Below are 10,387 nucleotides of genomic sequence, written 5' to 3' on the forward strand. Positions count from 1 at the left end.
TGGCGGTAACTGGGCGAGTTCTCCTTCATTTCAGGCTCTGTCCTTAATGAAATGACCTAAACCTTCACCCGGAGACCTTTGACGCCAATTTTGTAACGAGCAGTACTGTTCCTTGGCTCCGCTTTTGGGTTATTTTTTGTCTTAATAGGATGTGTTTCAGTCGTTCTTTGTAGCTTTCTCCTACGGACTGACATTCATTCCATCTGTATTTTCCCTGGAGGGGTAAAAGAATCCCAGACTGGTTTGGGTTGGAAGGGACCTTACAGCTCATCCAGTTCCAACCCCCTGCCACAGGCAGGGACACCCTCCACTAGAGCAAGTTGCTCCAAGCCCCTGTGTCCAACCTGGCCTTGAACACTGCCAGGGATGGGGCAGCCACAGCTTCTCTGGGCAACCTGTGCCAGCGCCTCAGCACCCTCACAGGGAACAACTTCTGCCTAAGTTCTAACCTAAATCTCCCCTCTGTCAGTTTAAAAAGAAAGTTATCTCAATACCACGGACCCCGTGTCTTCAGCTGAAGGCAGGGTCAAAGAAATGGTTTCAGGGAAGGGTGTGTTGGTCCAGAGCAAGACTGCAGCCTTCAACTTTGAGCTACCCAAAACATGCAATTGATCTCTATCCACTTAGACTGCTCTCAACAAATGGATTATAGCGCTTCTGGTCTTTAAGATCACAGATTTTTCTTTTCCTTGGTGTGCAGGAAAACCATTCTTCTGAGCCATACAGCAGCGTACTGAAAACCCCTCTGAAACAAGCAGCTACCTCACGCTCGGTGTTGACAGAGATACAGCCTGAGTGTCAGCCTCTCACCACACCCCCAAAACCCAAAGAAATCCTTCCAGAAGATCCATGGACGCCTACTTCAAACCTGAAAATGCTCATTAGTGCAGCTAGTCCTGAGATCAGGAGCAGAGAACAGAGGAGGGAATTGTCAAACAACACAAGTGTGGTCCTACAGGCGAAACACTGTTTGCAGGTATGTTGTAAAGGTGTCTTTATTTACCTTTTTAAGTTAGCTGAAGGCTGATTGTTCAGTATAAAAAAGTCATACATTAACATATTACAACTTTGAGTTCAGGTTTTGGAGTGTTTACGAAATTTAAGGATATTGACAAGTTACACACCACAGGTAACACTTTGCTGCTTTTATTTCACAGCTGAAGACAAAAGGAGAACCCTCAGCCTTTGACAGTGCTCCCAATGAAGCTCTTTAATATCCACGTTTACCTATTGTCAAAAAACTTCAAATCCTCTATTTCTTATCCCCCTGTAGGAGCACTTATCGGGACATGAATATGAAAAAACTCAACCAAGCCGCAAAGAGAAGAGTCTGGGATTACTGTGTCACAAATTCCTAGCTTGGTATCCTGATTACCCCAGCACTGCAGAGAATAATTACATCTGCCTTGACGAAGTAGCTGAAGAGCTCAGTAAGTTGGTGTATAGGCTATTACTATTTCTTGGTACAAATGTGCCAGTAAACCTATAATTTATGTTAGTACATATTTGTTCCCTATAACTTCGAATCCTACTGTGCACTCTCTTGAAAGTTATTTAAACCCAGCTCGAAACTCTCCATTCTTACAGCAATTCTTATAAAAAGCTTATGTTTCTCCAGTAGACCTATTTGAGAAAACCTGCGTTTTCTTTAATATTAAACATCAAAGTTATTGCCAATGCCACAAATAACCAGTTGCAGCTTTTTGGATGTAGAGATGATGGCTAGGATTAGTGGTTGGATTTTGTGGCAGGAACTATTGTTTCCCAAGCTGAACCCCCAACTTCTTGTCCAGTCATGACATCAAGGCAAGAACCTACATTCTGATCTCTATCATAATTTAATTTTCTCATTTTATATCACTATATTTGTATTGCAGCACTGATCTACTGAGAGTCATAAGTTGCTAACATTAAGCTGAAGCTTTTTTGTAATCAGAGCTATGAAATTATTCTACAGTCTATAAATGTATTCTACAGACTAACACTGACAAAAGTTATAAATCATACTGTTGTCAAATTTTGGTGATGTTTTATCTTCAGAATATGTTGGGTGATGCAGAAGAGGGATGAAATGCAAATCAAACAGAATTTCTATTTATGCTTTGTACAGAATAACATCTCTTTTAGAAAACAGTCAAAACCAAGAAGGTAACAGACAAATAGAAAAGGACAGTGTGTTAGTAGAAGGTATACAAAATCAGGCTACAAAACAGTTGTCTACCATCAGTTTCCAAGGTTATTTAATGAGAGGATCTAAAATCCATGCAAAAAATAATTCAAAGTGCTTTGTGGTTGTTTTTAAAGCTGAACTGAGACCCATCTAATGGCTCTGCTGGCAACAGTTTTATTTCTTAAGGAATGCTGTAAACCAAATAAAACTGTGGAAAAGCAAGTCCTTCCATATCTAAAGCAAGAATTGGCTTGTTTTCCTTGCTGGCAAGTTCTATGGGGGCTCTTTTCAGAAGCCTTTGTAACAACAAATTGGTGAAATTGGCTTAGAAGTATATTAAGAGGAGGGGAAGTATAGGCAACTGTTCCTTTCTCTGTGCGAATCATGTTTCAGGTAAATGATGAAAAATTTTCTGTAGTAGAGATGTTGATCTCTCTTTTGTTATTTTCAGACGTTGAACGTAGACGCATATATGATATTCTTAATGTGCTGGAGAGCCTCCACATGGTGAGCCGCCTTGCCAAGAACAGGTATGCTTGGCATGGGAGACACAACCTGTCCAAAACCCTACAGGCTTTGAAAAAAGTTGGAGAAGAGAACAAATACACTCAACAAATTCAGATGATCAAGAAAAGAGAATATGAGCATGAATTTGATCTCGATGGTGAAAGAAATGAAGACATGGCAAGATCTTTTGGCTCAAATGAGCATTTGGAGATGTCTTTTGTCGAGCTCCCTGGAATGGAATTTCGTGCTGGTAATAATTCTCTGTAATGCCAAGAATAATACGTGCTTGTAATGATAAATACCTATGAACTTGCGGAAAAAGAACATTTAATGGCCATTTTTTTCCTGAAAGGCACCACAACTGTTTGTGGTGAGGAAAAGTGCTTTGCACTCTTTCAGTTCTCTTATTCATGCACATGTGTTTTGTTTGTACAGTGCAAGAACAAGAGGGCATCAGGTGAAACTATTAAATATACCCAACATACAATACAATTGCAAGATTTGTTACCATCAAATGTTATAGAAGCCAAAAGTATAAATTAATCATTTTATTATTTCTAATTTAAGTTTGATTCATGGAATAAATGTTTAATTAAAGATTGTTAAATACATTGTATAACCTGCAGTTAAGCATCTTTAAGAGTACAAGTTGTCAGGAAACAACTTGGTATGCACTTGATTATCTGATTCTTGCCATGTAGCAACATGATTCTGGAGTCCACATTGACCCTGCCTAGTTACTGTGTTGTTTGTTCTGATAATAATTAATACTCACAGATTTCTTCAGTGTTTCAAATACGTAGCTGCCATGTCACTTAATGCTTTCATCCTTTCTCTTGGCTGTTGCAGCATCAGTAAATAGCAGGAAAGACAAGTCTTTACGAGTGATGAGCCAGAAATTTGTGATGCTCTTCCTTGTATCAACTCCCCAGATAGTAAGCCTTGAAGTTGCTGCTAAAATCTTGATTGGAGAAGACCAGTTAGAAGACTTAGATAAAAGCAAGTTTAAAAGTAAGTACAATATCAAGTGAAAGCTAAATGAAGTACTCCAGTACTAGCTCATACCGTGTAAAATACCATCATCTTTTTCCTGCCATAAATGTATTGGAGCTTCCAAAACTCGCTAAACACCTTTAACAGGGACTAAACAGTTTTTAACAGCGATCCACTTGGGCATAGGCGTTGATACATAATGACCACATAAAAGGAAAAAATCCATCAAATCCTGCTTTCTGATGCAATGTCACAAGGCTGCTTATCAGTAATAGTTTCTCTTTTTCCTCAAGCAGTCTCTTAGAGATTTCAGCATCATTTCACCAAAGCTGCCCCAGAATCAAGCAAATCTCTGTTTTGGTCATATAACTTACTTGCTGGAAAGCTAAAGAAATTCTGTTCAAGTCTTGTTGATTGTTTACATGTGAGAGGAAGTGAAACACAGTCTGTAACTGCCAATTATTTCTTCATTCTTTTACCTGCTCTCAGTTCCCTGCACGCTTTTCCTCTCCCTCTCCCTTCAAATGAAAAGGTACTTCAAGGTCTAGGCTCGTACATCCATCATAATAAAAAATGTGCCTGCTCTTTCCTAATGGATCAAGAATTAATTGTGGGTTTCACTGAAAATCATATCCTCCCTTGATTCTCAGACAGACTACTTTGCATTTTTTTGTGTGTGGAATTGTATCTATTCAAAATTGAAACTGATCCTCGCTGGTTTCGGTTCGCTTTTTCCTTTCCACTGCACCATGGCAACATAGAGAGGGTGGGTGGGTGGGTGGTCAGTAGGGGAGCGGGATGGTGTTTGTTTTCATTCTTTCTTCCTCCCTAACATCTGCCTCACAATAAAAGCCTTTGCAGGGCATTCCATCCATGTGTCTATTTCAGGTATCGTGTTTTACCACGTTCTTGGTTAAGCAGCACAGTCTCAAATCGTCAGCAACAGAAGCTTTGGCCTAGAGCACATTCCCTTTGCAGTCCAGAAGTCACTTGTAATTTGGCTGCTGCCTAGAAGTTTTCCCTAATAGCTCAACCTAGAAGCAGTTAAGAACACACAAGATGATTATCCTGTTGGCTTTTCGTGTGTCTCTTCCTCCTCATGTTCGCCATTGCATAACTGCCTTTTAAACTACTTATTTTTACTACAGCATTTGCACAGGTTTGGTCATTGCACAGAACCCAACATTTTCCAAATTTTTTTTCCCAAAGAATAACAGACTTAGCAGTATTTTCTTTTCTAGATCTGTATCTATGTCATTCTATTTTACATATAAACTTTATATTGTGATGTTATTTCATAGTATAAATACCTGTTCCACAAAATTGTTCTCATAAAAACATTACAAAGGTTTTTCTGCTAAAAGGAGGTTACAACTCTTTAATTCTGATGTATGTTAACTTGTTCATTGGAATTGCTGTAATTTACCTTTGTTTATTTTATTTCAGCCAAAATTAGGAGACTTTATGACATAGCAAATGTCCTTAGTAGCCTTGAGCTTATCAAGAAAGTTCATGTTACAGAGGAGAGAGGTAGAAAACCAGCATTCAAGTGGACAGGACCTGAGGTCTTGCCAAGTATTCAGGGTAGGTGTATGTGTCATTTCCTTTTGGTCTGCTGATGATTTTGACTGTTTCTTTGATTTCTCTGCTAGATTTTTTTTTTTTAATAAAAGACAGAGTAAACTAAGCAGAAGTCTAATCACTGTCCTTGGTCCTTGACAGCACAGCACACCACTGTATTCCCACAGGGTTAGATGTGTTCAAACTGAGACTCTTGCATTTGCATTTTTGCTGCAGCATTAACTATGAGCCAGGCTCAAATAATTGCTTTTAATTACTGAATCTGCACAGGATATGTATTTACTCTCTGGATTTTTTTCTGCTTTTTAGATACAAAACTTGAAACAACTTCTACGACCTGTCCCCCTCCTATTTCAGAACCCATCCCTTCCAAGGAGCAGTGTTCCAAAAACCTTTTTCCTTCAAGAGGAAAGCAAAACTTCACTCGGCATCCATCTCTCATAAAGTTAGTTAAAAGTATAGAAAATGACAGAAGAAAGATCCAGTCTGCTCCAACCAGTCCAGTTAAAATAAGTGCAAGTACGTATCTTTTTCTAAGCATGTTTTTTCACTCAGATGCAGTCTTGCATTAAATATTCAGGCTTACTATCTTGTCATAGGAGTAGTAAGTGGGTATACCACTTAAAACAAACATGCCTTTAAGAACTGTCAAAAATAGACAAGATGGGGAAAATATACATTGCATATGAGACTTCACAAGATTGTTAGTGAAAACACAGCTAAACTGACCTGTGCTCATGTGGACCAAATCCAGTCACAGCTTGCACAGTTGCAGCAAAGGAAATCACTTCATTGAAATCTGGGCCAAATTAAGCACCATGTAGAGAACTCCAGCCGCCTCTTTCACACCAAATACATCAGGAGTGGCATAGCACTGGTTTGGGTTTAAGAATAATATTAAATCCCTTTCTACATATCACTATCTGGACTTCATGTGATGACTTATTGGCCACAAACCTTGTGCTTGTGTAGTATAGGCTCATTATCTGGATATTGTATTGTCCTGATACGTATTGTACCCTAGGAATTGCTCTAACCCTGGTTTGTTATGAAAACTGTACTTTAGAACTTAACATCTATCTACAGTTCTGCATTCCATAAAATTAGCAGAAAACTACCTATCAGTCATAGAATCCCAGACCGGTTTGGGTTGGAAGGGACCTTAAAGCTCATCCAGTTCCCCCCCCACTGCCACGGGCAGGGACACCTTCCACTAGACCATGTTGCTCCAAGCCCCTGTGTCCAACCTGGCCTTGAACACTGCCAGGGATGGGGCAGCCACAGCTTCTCTGGGCAACCTGTGCCAGCGCCTCAGCACCCTCACAGGGAAGAACTTCTGCCTAAGATCTAACCTAAATCTTCTTTGTTCCAGTTTAAACCCTTCACCCCTTGTCCTATCGCTACAGTCCCTAATGAAGAGTCCCTCTCCAGCATCCTCGTAGGCCCCTTTCAGGTACTGGAAGTTGCTCTGAGGTCTCCACGCAGCTTCTCTTCTCCAGGCTGAACAGCCCCAACTTTCTCAGCCTGTCTTCATACGGGAGGTGCTCCAGCCCCCTTATCATCCTCGTGGCCCTCCTCTGGACTTGCTCCAACAGCTCCGTGTCCTTCTTAAGCTGGGGACACCAGAACTGGACACAGTGCTGCAAGTGGGGTCTTACGAGAATGTTCATGTCCTTGTTGGGTATCCTCTTGGGAGGGAAAAAGAAAATGAAGCTGAGGCTTTAAAATTTGTTTGATGTAATTACCAGCCAGTTGATCAAATCAAGTCCATGCTGCAGTTTGAGAACTACATTGGGTCTTAGTGTCTTCTCATTAAATGTGTCTCATAATAATGCAGTCTCGTCAAGATAAAAATTAACTTCTAGGTTTTTTTGTTTCCCCCCTACCAGGTACCAATCAAGACTCAGCAGCTTTCCCCAGTGAAGTGGCTCAGCTTCCAGCAATCACTAAAGACAAGCTGGAAGAACAATCAAAGTAAGTTTGCACAAGTGTTAAGGTGAGAAGGTTTTTTTTGTCACTGGCTGTTAAGTTCAAGCTCTGCCCAGCTGGAGCTGGACTACAGTCTGCAAAAACCAGGAGACCCTGACACTGCAGGCTGTTTTTTCCCACTTCCTGTTTAGTGGATTGACAAGTCCAAGTTCATATTAAGTCTTTACATTGCAGAAAATAATTTGTCAGGACGTTCATTTCTGCACAAAGGTACTAAAATATGTTTTTAAAAATACAAATGTATTTTTACATTTGTATTCAAATGTATAAATAAATACAAATAAATAAAATACAAAAAATACAAACATACAAATACATTTTTTAAAAATACAAAGGTACTAAAATATGTTTTTTTTTCTTGTTTGTTTTGGTTTGGTTTTTTCATTAAGGAAAGCAAAAGAGATGAAAACGAAGTTGTCAGGATCTGCTTTGGAATGTGGTCTGTCCTTCCCTGAGATAGTCCCCAAGCCTGAACCTCCTTTCACCACAGCAGCTATGCAGCAGCCAGCTCTCACCCAGCCCCTCAGTGCCTGTCCCCCAAGTCACAGCTCAGTCTCACCAGTAATACTACCTCAGACTCCTTCTGGTGTGTCATACACAATATATCTGCATCCTTCCCAAGCCCACACTGTGACAACCTACAGCCCAAGTTTCATGTTGCAGCCTCTACCAGGTGCTAATGTAACTGGAATTAAGAGTATTAATCCAAAAGTATTAAATAAAATAACCACTGAGGAAGGGGACAACCAGATAGCTACAGATGATGTGACCAAGACCTTCACAACTACAGAAAGACCAACTATAAAATCAGAAACTGTATCACAGCAGTGCCTTAAGAGATCACACGCATTACAAGAGAGTCATTTAATTAAAAGGTGTAGAAGGGATGAGGAAAACCTTGATACTTCTCTGGTAAGTTAAATTATTTTTAAATACCATTTTACAGCTTCATGACGTTGCTACCTACTCATTTTCAAAGTGACTTAGGAGCCTACTGCTGTGTGTAGGTGTTTTAAATACCACTATGCTCGAAGGGGTGACATCTGTTGTGCTTGCTGATGTTTGGGGGGCTGTTTTTTGTTTCTTTACACACACATATCTATTTACGTCTTAATTATCACATAATCTTGCTGTTATTTGCAAAGCATCAGGCAGAATACATAGTATGCAGTGTAACATGTATCTTTGAAAGGCCAACTTAGGATCAGTCTGTATTTTATTTTTTTTCCTCCTTGTTCCTCTCTCTTCCTCCTCTGAATATTTACTTACAGGAGGTGCCAAAGTGTACAGATGTTAGTCAAAATCACACAACTCCCAAAACATTCTGTCAAGACTTACCTCTTTATACAGTGATTCTGGAGTAGTTCAGGGTGCTCATCTTGCTGTTATTCATTCTTGGCTTTAGAAGTGTTAGGAGGGAGAGTGGACACATAGAAGTCACTTGACAGGGAATGTCCCAAAATCCTGATACCTTCTAACTGTTTCTGTCCGATCTGCACTGTTAAACTTGGACTGTTGTAGGCATAGGCATAGGCATAATAATACAGCACGCTCCGAGAATAAGAGGATCAGATACACTTGATCACATGGAGAAACTGGGTCTACATTACTTTCTACTCCTTGTTTGCTCAGTGTTTTAGTGTCTGTGTAAATAACTAGGAGGCTTCAAATTGTGCTTGCCATAGCAGTCATGAAATGTTATCAGCGTGTTGTGACAACATGTGGTGTCAAACACCCACCAGCTATGAAGGAGCAAGAAGGAATAACATGGAACTGGTTGTCTTATAGGTTGACTAGCTAGGTTGGTTTATTGACTTACTTTCCTAATTTTTAAAATGTATAAATATCATTATAGACCTGTAATTGAGAATGCAGTCTTACAAGGTCTGTGCCGGGTTTTGTTTGTACTTCTTCTTAAAGGGAGATTTGACTAAAACCAAGAGTCCACCTTCCAATAGCTCACAAATGACTCAGGAAATGGACAATTCCCAGGAAGAGAGACAGAACAAAACTGAAACATTAGATCAAAACACGGCAAGTTGCTATGACCAATGTAGAAGAGAAGATATTCCAGAAGATGAAGACAAAATCAAAACTAAACAAGACATACCTGTAGCATTTGCTATTCCTGCTCCTGAGGTAAGTTTTGTCCAACACCACAGCACATCTTGCCATGACCTGGGAAAACACCACTTGGAGTCTCTGCAGAAGAAGCAAGACTAATAATGAACTACACACACAAAGATTGTCTTTGGCTGGATTATTTTCAGTGTGTTTTTAAAACCTGAATTTGTAGGAATGTAGGATATGTGTTTCTGCATTAAGTACACAAATAAGAGGACACAAAGTGACTTTCAGGCTCCAAATACTTAGAAACAGAATCACATGAACCTCTCTTCATCAGTAAACTTTGGTATTCTGCTGTTAAGACGTACTGCTGTAGAGAACTTGAATAAGGAACAGTTCTGTTGACAAAACCAGAACTTGTAAAGGTAAAAGGATTGTCTTCCAGCATAAATAGTATCAGGATTTCTCTTTTGTCACTGTGTTAATCCAGATGGATTTCCAGTTCCTCACTGAGGCGATCCGCTGGCAATGGAGCCAGCTGACATCTGTGCAGTAGGGCAGTCTTACTTTAAAGAGCGTGTCCTTGAGTCATCTGTGTCTAATTTCAGACAGAAGGTAGTACAGGCATGGAATACAGGATCCTGGGGATATAGAGGATAAAGAATAAGAAGGCAGTGAGGGGATATGACTCTGGAGAAAAAACATTTTTTGCCTATTAGATGTTTAGGGTAAAGGTGTATTCTCTTTTTCTTTTTCAGACTTTCTTTCCATCTGGTTATCTTATTCCTCTTACTCAGTGTGCCCATGGCAACAAGGCAGGCTTTCTGAATAAAGAGAAAACTGGGACATGTTCATTGCAGCACACTGCCTACAGCTCCCCCATTGCTGGTGAGTACTAAATCAAACAGGCCTACAGCTGTCTGGCGTAAAGAATTGTGGGCCAGATTCATCCACTGAGGTGATGGAATCACAACACAATGGCTCAAGTCTTCATTTTTAATCCCCTTCAGCACTTGATTTTTCTGTTTCAGGTGTCATTCCAGTGACAGCATCTGAACTGAAAGCAGTTAACATTCCTGC

General features: G+C 40.0%; 1 protein-coding gene across 1 annotated transcript in view; it reads left to right on the top strand.

The window, feature by feature from the left end:
* Positions 1 to 1,277: 1,277 nt before the first annotated feature.
* Positions 1,278 to 10,387, top strand: part of E2F8 (E2F transcription factor 8) — a 10,230-nt gene continuing 1,120 nt past the window's right edge. Inside the window, 10 exon segments of the mRNA XM_010018868.1 lie at positions 1,278 to 1,430; positions 2,622 to 2,927; positions 3,527 to 3,688; positions 5,117 to 5,254; positions 5,561 to 5,770; positions 7,141 to 7,225; positions 7,630 to 8,152; positions 9,161 to 9,379; positions 10,066 to 10,195; positions 10,339 to 10,387. The exon segment at positions 10,339 to 10,387 is cut by the window's right edge and continues 1 nt beyond it. Coding sequence (XP_010017170.1) covers positions 2,675 to 2,927; positions 3,527 to 3,688; positions 5,117 to 5,254; positions 5,561 to 5,770; positions 7,141 to 7,225; positions 7,630 to 8,152; positions 9,161 to 9,379; positions 10,066 to 10,195; positions 10,339 to 10,387 — 1,769 coding nt within the window. The 5' untranslated portion in view covers positions 1,278 to 1,430; positions 2,622 to 2,674.

The sequence above is a fragment of the Nestor notabilis genome, unplaced genomic scaffold (genome assembly GCF_000696875.1).
Source record: "Nestor notabilis isolate BGI_N333 unplaced genomic scaffold, ASM69687v1 scaffold957, whole genome shotgun sequence".
NCBI lineage: Eukaryota > Metazoa > Chordata > Aves > Psittaciformes > Psittacidae > Nestor > Nestor notabilis.